This window comes from Asparagus officinalis, chromosome 5, assembly GCF_001876935.1.
Source record: "Asparagus officinalis chromosome 5, Aspof.V1, whole genome shotgun sequence".
NCBI classification, from domain to species: Eukaryota; Viridiplantae; Streptophyta; class Magnoliopsida; order Asparagales; family Asparagaceae; genus Asparagus; species Asparagus officinalis.
The window spans coordinates 16805994-16829200 of record NC_033798.1 but is presented as its reverse complement, the minus strand read 5'-3'; the positions used below and the strand labels follow the sequence as shown (position 1 = coordinate 16829200).

The window sequence follows — 23207 nt, the reverse complement described above, 5'->3', positions numbered from 1 at the left end:
CCCTCTCGATTCGTTCCATGAACGAGAGGTCCACAAATTGAACGATCAAACCTTTAAACAGTTAGGATCGTCTCAAATTCCCATCTTGGTCAAACCTTTAAACAGTTAGGACCAAAGCCAAAATCCCCTCTCGATTCGTTCCATGAACGAGAGGTCCACAAATTGAACGATCAAACCTTTAAACAGTTAGGATCGTCTCAAATTCCCATCTTGGTCAAACCTTTAAACAGTTAGGACCAAAGCCAAAATCCCCTCTCGATTCGTTCCATGAACGAGAGGTCCACAAATTGAACGATCAAACCTTTAAACAGTTAGGATCGTCTCAAATTCCCATCTTGGTCAAACCTTTAAACAGTTAGGACCAAAGCCAAAATCCCCTCTCGATTCGTTCCATGAACGAGAGGTCCACAAATTGAACGATCAAACCTTTAAACAGTTAGGATCGTCTCAAATTCCCATCTTGGTCAAACCTTTAAACAGTTAGGACCAAAGCCAAAATCCCCTCTCGATTCGTTCCATGAACGAGAGGTCCACAAATTGAACGATCAAACCTTTAAACAGTTAGGATCGTCTCAAATTCCCATCTTGGTCAAACCTTTAAACAGTTAGGACCAAAGCCAAAATCCCCTCTCGATTCGTTCCATGAACGAGAGGTCCACAAATTGAACGATCAAACCTTTAAACAGTTAGGATCGTCTCAAATTCCCATCTTGGTCAAACCTTTAAACAGTTAGGACCAAAGCCAAAATCCCCTCTCGATTCGTTCCATGAACGAGAGGTCCACAAATTGAACGATCAAACCTTTAAACAGTTAGGATCGTCTCAAATTCCCATCTTGGTCAAACCTTTAAACAGTTAGGACCAAAGCCAAAATCCCCTCTCGATTCGTTCCATGAACGAGAGGTCCACAAATTGAACGATCAAACCTTTAAACAGTTAGGATCGTCTCAAATTCCCATCTTGGTCAAACCTTTAAACAGTTAGGACCAAAGCCAAAATCCCCTCTCGATTCGTTCCAAACACTGTCTCGACGGCCGAGACAGCAAATGCTGTCTCGCGAGACTGTTTTTTGCCAACTGTTCATATGGGCTATAAATACCCCCCGAAGGCCATTTTTTGAAGGGGCTAATCATTTTGAGCACTTCAGAGCAATCCAGAGCAGAGGGAGAGCAGAGTTCTTGAGTTTCCGGCAACGCCTTGAAATTAAGTTTTGACTTGATTTTAAGAAGAACGACTATCTTACTTTGATAAGATATCGTTTCAAGTTCTCGCTTTGATAAACGAAGTCAGAATCATAAACCCCTCACGATTCGATCAGAATCTATGATTTGGTGGTCCACGGGCTAACGCACCCCCGGCACAGGCAAAGATCCCACGCAAGCAGTGATCCAAACAACGATCCTGCGTTTGTTTCCCAAGAGTTGTAATTTTTATTTTGTTGTGTAAAAGGAGTCTTATAAAAAGGCTATCTCTTTTAAATTTATTGTAATCGACTGAAGATATAATGAATTTCATGACAAAACCAACTTTTGACGAAAACAGGGCTATTTGGAGGAGTAGGTCTTTTGGAGGCTCGTCTAGGACTTCGTTTGGTGATAAAGATGGGATTTTTTGGTAAAGACTCTATCTTTTTTAGTTTTGGATCTATTCTTCATTTGTTCTGCTTTTGTTTTGGTGCTTTGAGAAAGATGGTTGGGAAAGAAGGAGTTGTGGAGGGTACTTCTGACGTGAAGACCGTCCAAAGTTTGAATATTCACTCTATGAAGATAGATGTGGAGAAGTTTAATAACACAAACAATTTTGGTCTTTAGAGATGTGAAGTCTTGGATGCGCTCAATACACAAAATTTGGAAGATACTTTGGAGTTGGACGGGAAATTGGACGACATTAAGGAGAAGGTTTGGAAAAAGATGAATAGAACAGCGTGTGATGTGATTAGATCTTGTTTGACTCAAGATTTAAAATATGATGTGATCAATGAGACTTCGGCTAAGAAGATTTGGAAGATCCTAGAGGGTAAGTATTTGACCAAAAGTGTAGAGAACCGCTTGCATTTGAAGAGGAGGTTTTATCGCTTCCAATTGAAGAAGGGAACCTGTATTGGTGATCACATGAACCACTATACGAAGCTTCTTGCGGATTTGGAGAATGTAGATGTGATGATTGAAGATAAGGATAAGGCGTTGTTGTTGTTGAGTTCCTTACCTAACGAGGAATATGAGATCTTCATTTTTACTCTTATTAATGGGAAGGCATTTCTTTCTTATAGTGAGGTCACCACTGTACTTGTGAATTATCAGCTTCGAAAGAATGATAAGGAGATTTCATTTGAGTCGATAGCGGGGGTATTGGTCGCAAGAGCAAAGAGTCCAAACCATGGTAGGAGGTTGCAGTCTAGAGGGGCACATCTTGGAGTTCGTAGGAATTAGTGTGCCTTTTGTAAATATGATGGACATTGGAAAGCCGGATGCCCAAAGTTGGTTGATCGAGCCGGGAAGAATAAGGGAAAAGCTATTCAAGCTTCAGAGGTGAATGTTGTCAAGGCTAGTGGCAATAATTCAGATTCAGATTCTTCAGGCTACTCGTTATCTGCACTACCGTCAGTTTATGTTGTCGACTCTATAGAATGGATATTGGATTCGGGTGCTTCTTACCATATTTACCCTAGAAGGGATTGGTTCTCCAGCTTTTAGGAGTTGGAAAGAGGAGAGGTCGTGCTCATGGGTAATGATCATGAATGTCCTATTGGTGGTATCGGTACCGTTCGGATTAGGATGAGTGACGGAGTGATTCGGGAGTTGATTGGAGTGAGGTTCGTTCCTGAAGAAGAACATCATTTCACTTGGAGTTTTGGAGGCAGAAGGCTATAGGGTGAACTTAGTCGATTCACGTTTGAAGGTCACATTAGGGTCCATGATTGTGATAAAGAGCGTCAGGAGGAATAATTTGTATTATTTGATTAGGAGCACGGTGTTTGATAGAGAGCTGACGACTTCTTTGGATTTGGCTAGACTGTGACATTTGGTGAGGCTGGGTTATTTGATTGGTTATGCCGTGCATAGTTTGTTGAGGAGTGCTTTGACCTGTAAATTGAAGTCATTTGAGCATATTGGTATGAGCAAGAAGACCGAGGTGGAGTTTAGCACTTCTATCCATCGATCAAGGGTTCTTTTAGGTGGTGTTCAGTCAAGCATTTGGGGGCCTTCCAAGGTGGCATCATTGGGAGATAATGGGTACTTGGTTTCTGCAATTGGGGATTATTCTAGGCATTGGTGGGTTACAACCAGGTCCCGTTGGTGTGAAGTCCTAGAAGTCAATAACAATTGGAAGAAGTGTATTGGCAAAAAGGTAACCCATCGTTCTAGCTTTGGTAGGGGTCCTTTCTTGTATTTGTGCAGAGCTCATAGCAGTTTGGGACACTTCATTGATGTAGAGACATTGGGGCGACGAGATGAGATGACAGTTTTGATGGGTCGTTTTTTATTAGAGGAGGATCGGTGTTGGTTGTCGAGCATTGATTTTGGTTTTGGAGCTTTGACATATTTGGGTCATCTTGGTCATAGGTTGCCGACTGCTGCATGTGGAGATTTTGGATCTGGTGGAGCTGCTTCAGATTTTGGGTTGCGTCGGATATTTGGTTACCTAGCATTTGGTCATATCGAGGATGTGAGATTTGATCCGATTGCACGTTTGGGATTCAGATGTTCGTTTGATTATCAGTTAGGAGCTTCTAATTTTGTTCTGAGCAGGTATGTTACATTTGACTCTTGGCAGGTGAAGAGTGTTGATCAGATTATTGGGATATCACAGCGGGTGGAGGGTGATGCTACTTTATATTAGGTGGAGATTACTCTACATACTCCAGATCATACTGCATCGTTTGGGATTCTAGCTGAGGTGACACAGTTTGGAGATCATTTGGATTTGGATGCAGATGATGAGTTGTTTTTGGATTCGAGTACAACTGGTGGGCATGTTTTGGATACGATCATTGGTTCACCTCAGGTGGAGGTGTTTGATTTATTTCAGTTTAGGGCCATTAGGAACGCTATCAGTTGCAGATCCGTTGGTGATATTGGTAAAAAGTTGCAAACTTTTCTATTTGATTGAGGAACTTTGGAGGTCGTTTAGGTGAACTACGTGAATGCTTGATTCCTTAGGCAAGAGGATACGTAGGCAGTCATTTATGATACAGCCGGTTTGGTGAGTTGATACCGACATTTAGAGTTTGTTTGCATTCTCGTTTGGGTTCTCGACTTGTTGTGGATTGAGTCCGTTGTTATGGATTTATTCCACTTTGTACTGGACGCAACAAGTGAGACGTTTGGTTGGTATTGATGTCAGCTCAGTTTTGGGAAAACTTTGCCGAGGTGGAGAATTGTTGGATAGCAGGTTCCTAATATGTGTCCTAATTTGTTTTGGCAACAGATTATTAGGATTTCTAATCTGTTTTGGTAACATGATTCCAAATCTATTTTGGTAACAGGTTATTAGGATTCCTAATCTGTTTTGTTTTTTATTTTAGAATTCCTAGTATGTTTAGGATTTTAGGATTTCTATATATATGGAATAATTGGAAGAGAGAATTGAGAAGAAAATTGAGGATATTTGGAGTACAGAAAAGAGGTATTTTCTGAGCTATTGGTTAGGATTTTGTTTGGAGAGAATTAGAGATTTGTTGGTGAGATTAATTAGTGAGTTTGAGTGATTTGTAATCTCAGTTTGTACTCTTCTTCTCTATTAGTAAAAAACTCTATCCACTTCTTGCCCTGTGGACGTAGGCAACTTGTTGAACCACGTTAAAATTGGTTGTTTGTGTTTGTGGCATTGATTTGGTTCGTTTGGCCTTCTCTCGACATTCGTTTGATTTGATTTCTCGTAGCACGTTGGTTTGATTGTTTGGCTTCCGCAGCTCTCAACATATAATACCCTATAGTTTAGAGATAAAAACAAACATGGCCTAAATCTTTGTTATTCCCTATATTGGACTCTTCATATCTTCATATTTTAAATGATTATTTCGCTATATACCCCCGAAACCCCATAACTACAAATGTACCCCACAAATATACTCTAAATCTTCATAATTGCCATTATATCTTCATCTTCCATAATTGCATATTTACCACTTTTAATCTCCATAATTTCTAATGTATCTCCTAGATCTTCAATTGAAAAAAGACCAAAGGGTTATGCCAGTTAGGAAGGAGAGGAGAGTTTTCTTGGTCAACTGACGCATACACCATTGATTTAGTAAGTTAGGAAGGAGAGGAGGGTTATCTTTTTTAACTGATGCATACACCATTCATTTAGTAACACGGTTGCATTTGGATTTGGGATTAGTAACATAGTTGCATTTGGATTTGGGGTATATTGGCAGATGAAGATTTGGGGGGTAAATATGTAATTATGGAATATTTTAGCGGAATATAGCTAAATAACCCTATTTTAAATTAGTCCTCCATATCTTTATATTTGTTTGAATTAGGTCCTATTTCAACAGTTTAATAGATTTGGCAATATAAATTAAAGAAGAAAATTTTAAAATGAATCCTTTACGATTTTATTCCCAAAAATCGACCCATTTCAAAGTTTTTTACGAAAATCGACCCACTTTCTCATCATGTCAGCTTCGTGGCTAGAAAGTGGGTCGATTTAAAAAAATCGCAATCCTAATTAGTCGGGGTTGCCAACCCGCCAACCCCAACTAATTAGGACCTCGCCCACAACGCTTTTGTGATTTGGCAGCTAAACAAGTCGAGGTTCGCAACACCGACTAATTTAGCGATTGCAAAAATGGTCGGGGGTTAAGAACCCCAACCATTTCGAAACGCCTAATTAGAAATGGTCTGGGTTCCTAACCTCGACTATTTAGCAGAAAGTGGCCACCCCACACAAGAAATGGTCGAGGTTGGGAATCCCAATCATTCTGTGCACAAAATGATTGGGGTTCCCAACCCCGACCATTTGGTAGAGACCCTCCAGCCCACACTCTGCTGGTAAATCTCTCTTCTGCTAATACATATCAATCCACAAGTTTAATACCAACTCTTTTGCTACGCATTTATCAATATATAATTGAACCAGCCCACACAATGCTTTAGGAATACATTTCATCCTAATGGATATAAAAGTAATTTTCTTAGGAGGAAACACATTAAAAATATATAATTGAATGTAGAAAAAAACTACTCCTAATTTTCACTGTTCTCGACCTCCACAACTGTGAAGACCAAAGGAAATAAGCCACCATCTGTATCTACTCCTGCAGCAACAAACAATACACTCTTATCTTTACCATATAAGTGTGTGCCATCAATGCTAAGAACCAGCCAACAAAATTTAAATCCCTCGATCAAAGGACCAAATACCCAAAATACAAAGGTGAATTGATGAACTCCCGGATTGATCTCTTTGGTTATGAGTTTGTATTCAGATCTAGAATTGCTTCTTTTGATCACATCAAGATATTGAGGTAGTGTCGCGTAAGACTTCTTCTAATCACCAAATATTTTTGTCATCACAATTCTCCTTGCATTCCATGCTTTACTATACGATATTTCAATGAACTTCGTATCTAGCACTCTCTCAATTATATTACCGTGAGTTAGTTCAAGCTTCTTCTTTAATTTTGGCATAATCAACCGCGCTATGTAAGAGGCAGATGCACCATTGTGATCTTGCTCTAATATCGGATTGCTACATGTGTAAACACCACAATATTCTGTGATCCTGAAATGCCCATTATGTTTTTTTTTTGAAAAATGCATATAACTTGCAAGGACATGCGTAATCAACTTCATTTCCCTCTGCCCAACCTTTTCTTTGTGTATTCATAAAACATATTGCATCATAACTTATGCGATTGCTTTTAACTTGCTTGAATTTGATATTATTTTTGATTGAGTAATCACGAATAGCATCAACCAATTGGTCCTTAGTCTCGAATAAATCTCCAACTCTGAAAGGGACGTCATCATCTCTTCTATGAGTTGAACTTTGGCCAATGCACATATCTTATACTGTGGAAGAACGAATCCACTCATCATCTTCAAACTCGCCAGGGGGTGGTTCTCCGTAATCAACATATTCATTATTAACATAAACCTCATCAGACCAATCCAGATTCTCTTCAACATCTTCGGTTACAAATTACATGCTATCAATTGGTGCACTATCTTGCTCTTCACCTTCAGAGTCGTTGCTTCTTTCATCCTCTTCAATTGTTGTCCTTCTTAACGGTCTCATATTTTCATAAGGGACTTTATTGTTCATGACATTTGACGTTCCCCCGAATGGAAGTGCAGTCTGCTCCATTTCACTCGAAGAAGAAAGAAAACCATCAGACTCAACTCCCATATCTAACACGCGTGAGAATTCTCCTAGAGGTTTGAATATTTGTTATGAACTATATGACAACTTTTTAATAAATTATTCTACAGTTGGTTACGACTTGCTCAAATTAAACATAATACTCATATGATGATCGTTTGAGATCTCAACTGCAGACGTTCTATCAAAAGTTATGGGCTAATTACATATTATTTTTAGTCGGTGTTCTCGTGGATCAATTTGCGTAACTCTGTGCAATTCCTTAACCAAGTCACAATAACTATATGATTCCGAGATCATTAACGACGTCGTTACCCCTCCGATATACATTGACATATTATTCATTCCATAATTAATTTTCCCACCATAAGAGTAAGTAATAAAAATCATATTGTTCAACCTATGTAAAAGAATATTATATCATTTAAATGTAAAAAATTTTAAAAATATTATTAGTGCATCAAATAAGAGAGGAAAACCCAAGTTGCAAATAATCTCATATAATTTTGATCAAAAACCTCAAACCCCAAATTGAAGATCCTAAACCCTAGAATTGAGCAATCTATACCCTAGAAGTTTAATTTCAATTACAACAATCAACATACAAAGCATTCGAACCACCACAAATAGAGTGATTGATAATAAATTTCAAACCCTAGAAATTCGTTTTCGAGAGATAACCCTAGATTTTTACATGTTAATGTTAGGACTCAAGTTTATGAGCCTACTATCTAATCTTTTTTTGATGATTTATAAACAATCTCTAATATCGTTTGTCTAGTGTTCGTACTTGCCTATTAGGTATTCTAGACAAACAACATTGTCGGAGGCTGGTTGGACTTGCACTTACACGATCATATTCATTGGAAGATGGAAGGAACATGAATTGAAGCCATCATAATTCAAGTCAAGATTTATATCGCTTCATCCCCATAAACCAAGATTGAGCTTAATGAAGATTTTCATCTCTGGTGCATTAGTTTAGGTTTATATTATGTGTGTTAATACTTTAAAGCTCAAACTACACACATACACGTTTTATTTTTATTGTATTATACTTTTTCGAGAAAATAACTTGTTTATGGATTAAATACTTGATTACAACTGTTAAATATCTTTTATAAAGTCCATTAATCCATTTAAAAGAAGTTTCAAACTTGTTTGAACTCGTTTTGTCAAAATCAAGTTTTATAAAGTCCATTAATCCATTTAAAAGAAGTTTCAAACTTGTTTGAACTCGTTTTGTCAAAATCAAGTTTTTAACAAGTTCATGTTCGTGTTTTCAAACTTGTTTGAACTCGTTTTGTCAAAATCAAGTTTTTAACAAGTTCATGTTCGTGCATGTTTTTGTAAAATAGATGATTTTTTACAAATAGGAAATATAATTTAAGAGATTCTTTTTCTAACATGTTCTATTACATGTTTATAACCATTTTCAAAAATTTTACCATTTTGGAGTTGATTTACTATGTTAAATTGATTTTACAAAGTCAAGTATTTTAGCAGTTTTTAGAATCTGGAATATCTGTGTTCAAATAATTATTTCTCACAAATGGAAAGTGATAGTTCATAATTATTTCTCTAACATGTTTATCTACATGTTTATAAACTTTCTTCAAAACTTCATAATTTTTAGAGTTGATTTACTATTTTTAATTGATTTTACAAAGTCAGATACGTAAAATTCTAGAATCTGCCGTTACTGTTCCAACGACTAGTTATGAGTCTACTCACACCTGGTATAAGTCGACTTATCAGAGGTTTTTGGCCTATAACAGCTAGTTTTCCAGATTTTATTGTTTTGTGATTTTTCTAGGGGCTTGGGCTATTGTTTTGGGTGTTTATAAATACCTTATACCCTCTAACTTCTGAACAACCAAGAAAGTGTTTAATCAAGTTTACAAGGGTGTTTAAGCTTGTTTAAGAGTGTTTTAAGTTTGTTTATGTGAAGATATTTTCACAAGAGGAAGAAGAGATTATTTTCATTATTTTTGGGCTTCAATCTACATCTCTCTCACTCTTATTTTCAGAGAAGTTTTACTAAACTTAATTTCTAGCTTGTATTCACATTTGTTGTTGATTATCTTCTCATTAATCTAGATTCTACATTAAGTTTAGTTTGGATTTTATTGATACTCATTGTTTACACACACCCACTTGAGCTTAAGTATTTTCATATATAGTATATTGGGGTTGTGAGAGTGTAACTTTGAGTGTGAGCTTAATTGAGTTCTCACCTTATTTAGAGAACAAACATTTGGTATTGTGCTTAATTGTGAGATCACATTATAATACACAAGGACACCGAGTGTAGTGTGTGATGAGAGATAGGGTCGATTCCAAGAGGAGTGAGGTCGGTGGTAAAGCCTAGAGAGAGGTGGTAATTCCGAGCACTTGAGGAAGGCAACACGGGCTAGGCCAACACTAGAAGGTGTATTGTGTAGTTGCAAATGTGAGTGATTGTGATAGTTTTCGGTGAGCTAGAAAACCAAAATTGTGAGTTGTAAACGTTTTCGGTTAACGTTAAAAACCGGTTGTGATAGTGGAGATTCTCCTCGTGAGTGAGAAGCGGAGACGTAAGTCGAGGGTGACCGAACTCCGTGATCATATTGTGTGTTTGAGTTTTCCTTGGCGTATTATTTGTGCTCATTGCTTATTGTTTTCTATATCGCTATTGTCTCATGTTTATATCGCACTTAGTTTAATTGCATATCATTGCTTACATATCTTGTTGTATATCATAATTGCTAGGATATTGTTAATAAGTTTTAAATTGGCATTACTATCGAATTAGATTAGCATTACCCTATTCAACCCCCCCCCCCCCCCCCCCCCCCCCCCCCTCTAGGGTAATTTCAGTTAAAAGAGGAGAGAAGGAAGAGAAATTACCCTAGAGATCTTAAGAAAAATTTCACGACGAATTTCGGCCGCAAAATGGGGTTGGGAGAGATGAGTTGGCGGCTGAACGAGAGAGAGACTGAGCTGGAGAAGAGAGAAATCAGGGTTTTGGGGGAAAAGGGTTTTGGTTAGTATATATTAGGGGGCGGGACCCAACACAAGTAGTCGGGGTTGGCAATCCCGACTATTCCGTCAGTTAGGCACTTAGCCACTTCCCCAACTTCGGGTTGGAGGACTCTCTGCTAAATCGTCGGGGTTGGGAATATCGACCATTTCAAATTAGGCGTTTCGAAATGGTCAGGGTTCCCAGCCCCGACCATTTTTGCAATCGCTAAATTAGTCAGGGTTTCAAACCCCGACTAGTTTAGCTGCCAAATTACGAAAGAGTTGTGGGCGAGATCCTAATTAGTCGGGGTTGACAATCTCGACTAATTAGGATCGCAATTTTTTTTAAATCAACCCACTTTCTCGTCACGTCACTAACGTAGCGAGAAAATGGGTCGATTTTGGTAAAAAAAACTTTTAAGTGGGTCGATTTTTGGGAATAAAATTGAGAACGAGTTCATTTTGAAAATTTCTTCTAAATTAAAACATGGGGGTATTTCTTAGAACAACTTAGTTAAGTTGGGTCTAACTTGTAATTAAAATGAAGACTTGATATGGAATTAACAAAGGTTTGGGGCTCCGATTGACAAAAACCTCTCAATTTATCATTTTCATTGAACCGTCATTTAATAAATCCCCCCAGATGAAAATATAAAATAAAATAAATGATAAACCGGAGAAAATAATTCACAATCTCTCTTCCCATTTCTTTGTTCCTGTCTTCAATTTGAAGACGTCTAGGGTTTGGTTCCATCGAGAGGTCAGTTCAATCTCCTTTAATCCCTTAAATTATGTGAAGATGAGAAAGAAGAGAGTAATTTCACGCACACACTAAAGAGATTCATTCATTACTTAAATAGATAACAGCAGCAACAATTCAGTTAACAATTCAGTTAACAATCCACTAACAACCCACTAAAGAGATAAACTCCTAATAACTATTAACTACCCGATACCTACTAAATATCTTAACATCCCCCCTTAAACTGATTTCTGCAGAAAACAGTTTAGGAGAAAACAAGTAAATCAGAATTTCAGTCTCCTGAGCATGTCTTCCCTTGAACATCATGCAACGAACACATTCCAAGCAAACTTCTGAGATGCTCGAACAACGGTTGCTTGAGAGGTTTAGTCATAATATCAGCAATTTGAACCTCACTCCTGCAATATTCTAATTTAATCACATTCTCTTGACATAAATCACGTAGGAAATGGTACCGAACATCAATGTGTTTGCTCTTCCCGTGTAAAACTGGATTCCTTGAAAGCTTGATGGCAGAGACATTATCACAATAGATTGTTGTAGCATCTTGCTGATGATAACCAAGGGTATCCAACATTCTTCTAAGCCAAATTGCCTGGCAGGAACATGAAGCAGCTGCAACAAACTCAGCTTCCGCAGTGGATAATGTCACAATTTGCTGCTTCTTTGAGGACCATGAAATAGCACCTGAACACATTAAAAACACATCCCCTGAGGTGCTTTTACGATCATTTAAATCACCTGCATAATCACTGTCAGTATATCCGAAGAAATCTGATGTTGCACTTCTCTTGTAAAATATCCCGAAATCAACGGTGCCTTTCAAGTATCGAAAGATTCTCTTTGCTGCTTTGAAATGCATCTCAGTTGGAGCTTCCATGTATCTGCTAATTAAGCTCACAGGATGCATTATATCAGGTCGAGTGGAGGTTAAGTACATCAAGCTTCCAACCATTTGCTTAAAAAGAGTGTTGTCAACTCTCTTTCCATCAGGATCAGTACTTAACTTTAATCCAGCTTCAGCTGGTGTTCCAACAGGATTACAATTCATCATATGAAATCGTTTCAGCACCTCCTGAACATATTTCTTCTGACAAATAAAATTACCAGCTGTAGATTGTACTACTTCTATGCCAAGATAGTAGTGCATCAGCCCCAAATCACTCATGTCAAATTCCTTCATCATAGATTGTTTAAAAACATCAAACATTCGAACATCACTACCAGTGTAAATCAGATCATCAACATATAGACATACAACCAGTAGTTTACCATCATTGCCAGACTTAACATACAACGTATGTTCATATGGGCATCTCCGAAAACCTTGTTTGACCATATATGCATCTATGCGGCTATACCAAGCTCGGGGAGCTTGTTTCAGCCCATAAAGCGCTTTCTTCAATCGAAAAACTTTTCCTTCATGCCCTTGCTGCACATACCCTGGAGGTTGATCCACAAACACCTGTTCTTGCAATTCACCATGTAGAAAAGCGGATTTCACATCTAATTGAAATATACGCCAAGAGTTTTTAGCAGCAAGAGAAATTACCATCCGAATTGTGTCTAGCCTTGCAACCGGAGCAAACACTTCTTTATAATCGACTCCGTACTCTTGCTTATATCCTTTTGCTACTAAACGAGCTTTGTACTTGTCAACCTCCCCTTTTTCATTCAGTTTTGTTTTAAAAACCCACTTCACACCAATAGTTTTCTGACCTTTAGGCAGATCAGTGAGTTCCCAGGTATCATTTTTCTCAATGGATGCAATTTCAGCATCCATAGCTTTTTGCCATTTTGCATCTTTGCTTGCTTCCATAAAAGTGAGGGGAGTACAATCTGCAAATAAAGCAAAGTGAGCAAGAGTATCATCATCAGAGAGTTCATCTCCACTTACATAATCCATCATCCAGCTGGGTCGCCTCCGAATACGTTGATTATGAATCATTTGATCAGTGACACTTGGTGCAATAGTGGCTGGAGAATGCAGCTGCAGCTGATCAGCGACTCCAAGTGGAACAACAGGAGATTGAGGTTGCACTTCAATCTCATCATCAACTGCATCAATGTCAGCTGGAACTCCTTGCTGTTTTACTGTTTTTGACCAGTCCCACATCTTTTCCTCATCAAATATTACATCTCTGCTGATAATTACTTTCTCAGTAATTGGATTGAACAATTTGTATGCTTTGGAGTGTTCACTTACTCCCAGAAAAAAACACTTCAAACCCTTGTCATCAAGCTTCTTTCTCTTTTCATCTGGAATATGTGCATATGCTATGCACCCAAACACTTTAAAATGATCCACTGCTGGCTTCCGTCCTCCCCAAGCTTCCTCGGGTGTCTTATTCTTAACTGAAAAAGTAGGACACCTGTTCAAAATATGAGTGGACCACATAACAGCTTCAGGCCAAAAACGTTTTGGAACTCCTCCTTTAGCAAGCAGACTTCTAACCATGTTGAGAATAGTCCGATTCTTTCTCTCAGATACACCGTTTTGTTGCGGTGTATAGGAAGCTGTGAGTTGCCTACGAATGCCATGCTTATCACAAAAAACATCGAACTCTTTTGAGCAATACTCTCCTCCACGATCAGTTCTAAGGATCTTAATCCTCTTTCCGGTTTCAGTTTCTACAGATGCTTTGAAGGTTCTAAATGCATTAAAAGCTTCTGATTTTTCCTGCAAAATATATACCCATGCCTTTCTACTAAAATCATCAATGAAAGAAATAAAATATTTCTTTTTACCATTTGACATTGGGTTAATTGGGCCACATATGTCTGAGTGCACCAAGTCCAGCAAGTTCTGAGCTCTCCATGCCTTTCCTTTTGGAAATGGGTCGCGATGTTGCTTTCCAACTATGCACTCTTCACAGACCTTGGATGGAGTTGTGATCATGGGGAGGCCTGTCACCATCTGCTTTTGATATAGTGTCCTCAAGCCATTAAAATTAAGGTGCCCAAATCGATAATGCCACAGCCATGATGGATCATCTTCCTTGGCAACTAAACAAGCTTTAACAGTCTCAATTTTTAGTGGGAATAGCAGGTTTGAGCTCATATGTATGACAGCAATGCTGCCTCTTACAGGATCATATATCTCACAAGAACCATCCTGTATAGTGATGATATATCCCTTCTTTTGCAATTGCCCAACACTTAACAGATTAGTTTTCAAATCAGGCACATAAAACACGCTGGAAATTGTTTCAGTAAAACCATTTTTAGTTTTTATTTGAATATCTCCTTTCCCCATCACATTTAATTTAGAACAGTCACCAAAACTGATAGTGGTACGAAAATCTTCATTTAAGGATGAGAAAGAGGACTTACAGCCACTCATATGATTACTACACCCTGTGTCAACGTACCAGGTATCAAATCCAGGTTCTTTATTGGCATGAAATGCCATTAAAAGTGTTTCTTCTTCCCTTCTCTCAACAAAGTTTGATTTTTCTCCTTCTCCTTTATCTTTCGGCAGCTTCGTATAGCATTCATTGCTATAATGACCATAGTTGTGACAGCGATAACACTGGATATTCATCTTATCAGTATGTTTATAACTACCTTTTCCTTTGGCTTGAGAGCTCGGCGATGAACGATCTTCGTGCCTGAAATTCTGTTGATGTCTACCTCCATTGTGGTTGCCTCGACCTCCTCTTCCTCGTCCTCTACCACCTCTACCCCTGCCTCTTCCTCTGTAGCTTGAAAAATCATTAAAGGTAGAGGCTTTCAAAGCTTGTTCTTCAGATGTATTATTGTCAGTGGTGCTGCGATTCAGCTTCTGCTCATGCACCAGTAAAGAGCTTTGCAACTCATCGATTGACATTGTGTCAATATCATGAGATTCTTCAATGGAACACACAATATAGTCGAATTTGGGAGCCATAGATCTCAATATTTTCTCTACAACAGCACCATCTTCAATCTTCTCACCATGAATCCTCATCTTATTTGCAATCCCCGTAACTCGTCCAAAATAATCAGAGACCGACTCTCCGTTTTTCATTTGAAGAGTCTCAAAATCTCTCCTCATTGCTTGAAGATGTGCACGCTTTACTCTTGCTGAGCCTTGAAACTTCTTCTTCATAGAATCCCATATATTTTTTGATGTATTTTTCTGGAGAATAGTCTCTAGAACTTCACGATCGATTGATTGAAAAAGAAAATTCTTTGCCTTGAAATCTTTCAAACGCGATTCCTCAATTTTTGCTTTCTGGGCATCTGTCAATGCTTGATACGCTGCCTCTGTAGGTGCTGTAAAACCCTTATCAACAACCTCCCAAAGCTCTTTAGATCTGAAGAAATTCTCCATTAGCATACTCCAATGATCGTAGTGACCATCAAAGTGAGGAATTGCTGGTTGGATAAAAGAGGCTTTCTCTGTGGCCATTTGTAGAACAATTTCTACTCCTATACTCTCAGTATTTGTTTATCAGTTATCACCTCTGCAGAGGCTCTGATACCAGATGTGAAGATGAGAAAGAAGAGAGTAATTTCACGCACACACTAAAGAGATTCATTCATTACTTAAATAGATAACAGCAGCAACAATTCAGTTAACAATTCAGTTAACAATTCCGTTAACAATCCACTAACAACCCACTAAAGAGATAAACTCCTAATAACTATTAACTACCCGATACCTACTAAATATCTTAACAAATTACTCATCATTTATCTTTTTCTTACGCCAACATCCTGATTTTGTTTTTATTTTTTAATAAGAATGTTAGTCATCAGTGCAACTACAGTTGATGACATTGTTTAAAATTCGTCTATTGTTTAGACTTAATCTGGCAATTTTCAAGTTTTTATTATTTTTTTCGTCTTTTTCGATGAATTTGCTGTATTAATAGCTCGTTAATTACTATCATTTCTAGTGGTTAAGATATTAATCTCTTAAATTGATCATCAAGTCTTGTATGCATGTTTATGATTTATATTATATTTCCATACAAAAGCTTCTTTATTTGCTTATTTTCATCTCTCTGTAATCAATGTTCGATTTATATATAAATAACTAGTTGCAGATTTTCTCAGGAAAAAAAGGGAAAAAATTAGTTGAAGATTATTGATAGATTTTTCTGAATTTGTAGATTAGGGGTTTTTTTTATTATAAAACTGCAAGAATGAGATTGAGGAAAGGGAGCAAGGTCGAGGTTCTGAGCAAGAGGGAGAATCCCTCAGGCGCCACTATTACCATGTTAAGTACGACGGTTTTTCGCACAATGGAGCTATTGCCATGGGAAAAGTTCAGAGGAAGGACATTAGGCCATGCCCTCCTCTTGTGGAGATATCCGGGAGTTGTGTTCCTGGTGAGATTGTTGAAGTTTTTGAGAATAGCTCTTGGAAAGCTGCGAAGATTGTGGATGTTCTTGGTAGTGGGAATTACTCTGTGCTCGTGCTTGGTGGATCCTCTGACAAGCTTGAAGTAGAAAAATCTAACGTTAGAATCCCGCAGTCGTGGAATGGCGATAGATGGGTCTTAGTCAATAAGGTATGGCTGTTTCTTGTTTTTCATAATATTGCAAATTGTTATGCCTCTTGATTTGGATCTCTTAATTATAATGATCTAGATTGGGGTAATGTCGTAAACTATTGGTATTCCCTAAATTATTTAGGTTAGTCCTCTGATTAGGTCTTATTGTTCATGGTTATATTTTCTTATTGTGGCGTTGGATGGTTGTATTATCTTGTTGCAGGAGTCTGAAAAATTAAATGAACGAAAGACCGAAATACCATGGGAAAGAGGGAGCGTCGACAACCAAAGACTGCAACAATATGCAGAGGTGCGGCGCTTCAAAAAATGTGGCAAACGTGATGATGAACCTTATAGGATTTCTGTAAGAGGCTTGAAGAAAAGGTTGGATAATAAAGCAGGAGCTGGGAGAAAGATGGGAGCAGCGAGGAAAGTGAGGAAGCGCCGAAGTTTATTTCCTAAAATGGTAGATATTTGTGCTCCATCACAAATAATTTATGGTGAAAATTACAAAAGAACCCCTGGGTTTCCTGACTCAGGCATGAATTGGGCAAATCCAAATGAAGATGTGCATTTCTTTCTTGGAAGTTTAGAACATAGTAATACTGATAGCCTTTCATCCTCTGTTGGTAGTTGTAGTCCTTTCAATAGTCAACATAGGTCATTTGACCATCCTAAGAGTATTAGTTTCAATGACGATGAAGCCTGGAGCTGCTCAGGAACAGAACCTTTTGAACCTTCAAAGGAAGGGGCCGTTGAAATTCATCGATTGGAGTTAAATGCCTACCATTTAATCATAATGGCATTATATGCATCTGGACCGCTAAGTTGGGAGAGAGAAGCTTTGCTAACTAATCTCCGTCTTATGCTTCATATAACAAATGATGAACACCTATTGGAGCTAAGAACTATCAAAAGTGATTCGGCTTAGCTTAAGCCATTTTCAGATTATTGTAGGAACCATTTGTTCTACTTATTTGATTCTAAGTTCTCAGTGCTGCTGTATCCACTTCTCAATTGTTCAATTTCTGAAATTTACTAAAGGTAGGGTATATACTTGGGGAATATTTGTATAGAATTTGTTAAAAGAAATAAAATGTCCTAGTTACCTATGTTTCTGATTCCCAGCTGTCTCTCTCTTCTCAACTTTTGGCTGTTCGATTAAGTTACAAAATTGTTGTGACCTTGTCATTCATGGCAACTATTTTGTGTTTGTTTTTAAATTTTTTGCAAGGTTGTTTATGCCTGGTATACTACGTTGATCATTTATTGTCAAAAGCCACCTCGTGGCCCTGTTTAAATTTCGTGACCTGATTAGAGGCGTTTACCACTGATTTAAGAAAGCCACTTGGATCCTCATGTATTTCATCACGTAATAGTAGGGAGATTGATATGGAAAAAAGTTGCTCTTTCACAATTTCTTAGATGTAGTGGCAGAAAAGTATTGATGTTCTCAAATGAATACTATGTTTCACTGCAGAGACAACATCATCCATTCTACAATAGTGTTGTCTGTTATTCTTGATGTGAATTGAAATTTCTAAAATCATAGTTGTTTGAATACTTCGGGACTGAGCAACTCATCTCTACTCTTTAATTTACCAATAAGGTTATTCTACCGGATCAATTTTCGATTCTTTGATTTTGCTACATATTTGACCCTTTTCATGCATTTTCAGGGCCAAAATTGGAGGCCTGCGAAGCTTGCTTCTGTAGGGCCAAGATGCTGGTGAGCATTTATCACATATTTTCACAATGGAATATACACTGGCATCTTTCGTTTGATTTCAAACAGAGAAATAGCATGGCATTTACTGTTTCAGTAATTATTTGCTCAGTTTGATTTCAGACTAGCCACCTAGGGATTTGCACTATTTCCAAAAGCCCTCTAATTCAGATCTTGATAAACGACATGCAAGTTCATTTCATATAGTTAAAGTATTCATGGCAGAACCTAACATTTTTGGCATTCTCAACATACACTTGAAAGTATCAGATACATCTTTGACACGAGTGTCTCCAATTTTTCGTTATTTGCCTTCCTTAGGATGAGCATTTATTCTAATGGGGTTCACCCTGTCTTGTATGCATGATCTTATTTCTCCATTCAGCTCTGGTAAGAGTTAATAACTGCCTCAACCCCATGTGATTTTGATCTATTAATATCAATACTATCACCTTTAACTGGTGCATATTTGTCTCCATTTTACATGTCTAACTCATCTCAATCAATTCTCTTAATTTGTTCCTAATTGAAGTAACCTTAAACTTCTTATGGATTCGCTAATTCTTATTCCTATATTGCTATCACTCGCCTGAGTGTTTTATTGTTGTTTATGTGTTCATTCGTTCTGTACGTATTCTGACCCATAAGTATGGTCGATAATTATCAGTCTTGACAGTTTCCTCGAACATTACAGGTATTCTACGATCACAACACTTGGGAAATAATGGCTACTGGCTTGGATCAACTCCACCAGAAGTTAACTAGCAACTTTAAATATCTATACCACTGGGCACCAAAACAAATGAATGAATTTCCCTCTTCCCTTTTCTATTATTTCTTACTTTTTCACTGAAGGTTTAACGTCTGCAGTCCTATACCTTTTGATAATGTGTATTGTCTTGCTTTTCATTACAATAGTGAGCTTGTAAATGCTGCAGTTTCAAATTCTACTAGAATTTTCTACTAGAATTCGTCTTTTTTAGATATCACATTCTAGGAATCATGGCACTGTAAATCTTAAAAGACACGACAATGCAAACAAACATAAAGACATTAAAACCAAACTCCTCAACATGATAGTAAGTAGTGCATACTTCACCAAAGGTAGAAAGAACGAAAATCAATTTTTAATGACTAACATATATTGTTTAAATTTAAAAGGTATCTGAAGTCTTATCTAATATTAAGCCCTATGCAAAGCCCATGATGCACCTCACAATTTAGAAGGTGTTTTAGGTTGTTTCAAAAGTGTGTGCGGCCTATGTATGATGAGTCCATTTACGTTTGTTTGGTCTAGGAACTTCTGTGGTGTGCCTAAATTTCTCTGAAAAGTTTTATAGCCACTGCAGCTCCTGACATGCAATTTTTCGGCTTTTATTTTAAAACCTGAAAAGATTTCAGTATCTCCAGCGTGTCTCATGCATTTTTGAATTGCTCCGACTTGTTGATGGCAAAAACAAGCATAATTTGTTCCTACTTGGATTCTGTTTCCCACTACATGAATAATTTTCATGTGGATTGCATGGTAATCGGATTTAGAATTTTTGTTCTGTTATTTGTGACGAAATGGAGGAGCACATAAGCTGGTCTAAGAGTTCACTTTTACTTTGCCTGTATTATTCTATTTTTCTTTCATGAATTTTACTACAAAGTGCTGCGTTATAGTTATGAGCTTTATCTTTTGAATAGGTTATCCCGATGAGATTTTGAAGCTTCAAAGCAAACAGTATATACTGACCCTATCGTAGGAAGAAATCTGTCTACTTTAAAAGCTTGGTTTTTCCCTAAGCTGGTTTTTGCTTTCAGGTGTTGATAACTCTAAGGCTGGAGTGAGGTTATTCTGAACATTCAAGTGAGTTGTTAGTAACTTTCTTTGTTATACCGCTGTCCAGGGTCTCATGGAAATGAGATAATCAAGTAATTACCTTCCCTGGAACTATTTTCCTTGAGCAGCCATGAGCTACAGAGCTTTTTATGGTATTTTATCAAAATAAATTGGATCAGGTAAAGTTGAAAAGTTTAGCTGTTAATTACAAGTTCTATTCATTCTCGTCTTCCTTTCTAGCAGTTAAATTGTGTGTCGTCCAGAATGAACTTATAGTTATCGTTAATGAAATCCTTTGCAAGAATGTTATATATAGAAGTTATGCTGTTCGCCTTCGGTCTCAGTATTAGCTTTTTTTAGCACCGAGACTTGCACATATTGAACCTCACTGTTTCATTTCCAGGGAATCGAAAGGAGCTATAAGGGGAAAGTTGGTAGCAAAATAAAGCTTCTGTGGTCTAGAGGGTACAGACTACGAAGGCAGTTTCGTTTGGTTAAAATCCATTTTCAATGGACATCCGTAGTTAACATATCCATGAATGTATTGAAATATTTCTGACTCATGTTAAAGGTTTTGGAGTAGAAAGTGTTTGCATATCGTGAGTGTACTTTTTCAGGCTTATTCTCTCAAGTTTTATGAGTTGTGACTTTTGTGCCGTTCTCATGTCTTGGTCTGCAAATAACTTGCTTGCTGCTCTTGCCACAAAAAAGGCGTATACTGAAAAGTGTGATAATCTTGGTGGCATTTTTCTAGCTTTCGTTTTGTTCTCGGCCTATTCTCATTTAAAAGAAACTAAAAGAAGTAACCTATTTCTACAGGCAGCAGAAACTTGTGAACGTGGGGGCCACACCCACGAGCGCGGAGCAGCAAGCGGCAAGCCCGGGTACGACCCACCCAAGAAATTTCATGCTCTCCTATAAATATCCGAAGCTAGGGTTTTTTTCGGCTTCATGGGTTTTGATAAAAAACGAACAGACGGTTTTGTTTTTCGGCTGCAGAGAAGAAAACAAGGACTTTTGGCGGCTAGAAAAGAAAGATCTTGATAAGAGAGCTTGAAGAGATTTTACAAGAGAGATGTCAATTTCTTTTTGGTAAAAATCAAATTTTTTTTCTTTTGAGACGAGCTTGTGGATTGTACAAGTCGTCGGTGTTCTCCTCATAATGGAATCTCCCCTCACCCCTTCCTGTGAACGTAGGCAAGTTTGCCGAACAACGTAAATCTCGTGTCTTTACTGTTTTCTCGGTGTTGGCTATTGCTTGTAGGTTCCTTTGACAATTTAGTCCTAGAACTGATTGTTAGACCCTAGAGGGGGGTGATTAGGGTCTTATGCTAATCTAATCCGATTAAATGTCAATTTAAAATTAATTAACAAGTTATCCTAGCAAGTGTGAAATACAACAAGATATATGAGCTAGGAAAAGCAATGTAAACAATGAGATATATCCTATATGATGAAATATATATATATATATAGTCCTACGTCTCCGCTCCCCACTCCCGGGAAGAAATTCACTATCAACCGGGTTTTCTACGTTCACCCGAATAACGTTTACACCTCACACTCGGTTTTCTAGCTAACCGAAAACTTTACAATCAACACACTATTGTAATCCCACTCTACACCCACTAAGTGTTGGACCTAGCCGTGTCTCCCTCAAGTGCTCGGTCACAACCTCTCCCTAGGCACGTCAACCGACGCCACTCCTCTTAGGACGATCCCCGACTCTCACCACACACTCCTCACTCGGTGTACAAGTGTATTACAAAGTGAATCTCACAATAAGCACAATTTAACAAATGATTGTTCTCTCTAACAAGGTGAGAACTCAATTAGGCTCAACTCAATGTCACACTATCCCATAACCTAATTATATAATGTATGCAAATACAATAAGCTCAATGGTTGTGTGTGTAACAATGAGATAATATAATCAAATCTAAACTCAATATAAAAAACTAGCTTTAAAGAATGATAATCAAATAACTAAGCAAATGTAAAGCTAGATAGAGTTTAGAAAACTTCTCCAATAGATGATAAGATGGAGAGATGGAGATTGAAGCCCAAACAAGAAGATGATCTCCTCCACTTGTGAAAACTTCTTCATAAACCAAAACAAACACTAACACACTTAAACCCTTGTTTAAAACTCTTTAAACTTGTTTAAAACATTTCTTAAGTGCCCTTAGAAGTATGAGGGCATGGAGTATACATAGGCTCATGAAACAAGCCCAAAAACCCAAGAAAATCAAGCAAAAAGACAAAATAACGGATATATATAAATCTGGAAAATATAGACAGCTACAGTAACCAACCTCCAGAGACATTTCCGGTCGACCGGTCCGGTCGACCGGAGTACTGTAGCAGTGCGCAGCTGTTTTGTAAAATTAATTTAAAATAATAAATTAATTCCAAAAATTATGAAATTTTGTAGGAATGTTCTAGACATGTAGAATAACATGTCAGAGAAAGAATTTCTGAAAAATAGTTTCCCAGTTGAGAGAAATAAATATTTGAACACAAATTTACAGTTTCTGAAAACCTGCTGACATACACGATTTTGTAAAATCAATTGGGCACAGTAAATCAACTCCAAAAATAGTAAAATTTTGAGTGAAGTTTTTAAACATGTAGATAAACATGTCAAAGAAAGAATTTCTTAAATACCACTTCCCATTTATGAAAACTCATCTGTTTTGTAAAACATGCACGAACATGCACGAACGAAAAACATGATTTTGTAAATTCCATTAAACATAACAAATCAATTCCAAACTTGATGAAACTTTGCGAAATGTTTATAAACATGAATACAAACATGTTAGAAAAATAATTTCTCAATTTTTATTTCTTAATTGTGAAAACTCATTATTTTGTAAAAACATGCATGAATATGAATTTGTTAAGAACTTGTTTTTGACAAAAAGAGTTTAAACGCATATTAAAACTTTATGAAATGTCTTCATAAACATTATAACACATGAATATAAAGTAAACATGGTCAATAAAACAATATCACAAAGTTTTCTCAAAATAGCTCATTTTGTGAGAAAATCCAATATTGTGTGTGTATATG

General features: G+C 37.4%; 1 protein-coding gene across 12 annotated transcripts; it reads left to right on the top strand.

Moving 5' to 3' along the window:
* LOC109843183 lies at positions 16290-21299 on the top strand. Of its 12 annotated transcripts, XR_002247566.1 has the most exons (6): positions 16290-16598; positions 16804-17046; positions 18260-18309; positions 19001-20032; positions 20113-20158; positions 20535-21039. XR_002247566.1 is itself a non-coding variant. In XM_020412116.1 (5 exons), exons 1-5 carry the CDS (start codon positions 16344-16346, stop codon positions 21157-21159), a joined length of 642 nt encoding a protein of 213 aa, XP_020267705.1. In that variant the 5' UTR covers positions 16290-16343; the 3' UTR covers positions 21160-21299. The 12 variants fall into 12 exon arrangements, 6 of the variants coding, with proteins under 6 accessions (XP_020267705.1, XP_020267709.1, XP_020267704.1 ...); XR_002247561.1 differs by lacking the exons at positions 19001-20032; positions 20113-20158 and having other exon boundaries at positions 20535-20856; positions 20951-21040; XR_002247564.1 differs by having other exon boundaries at positions 20113-21039.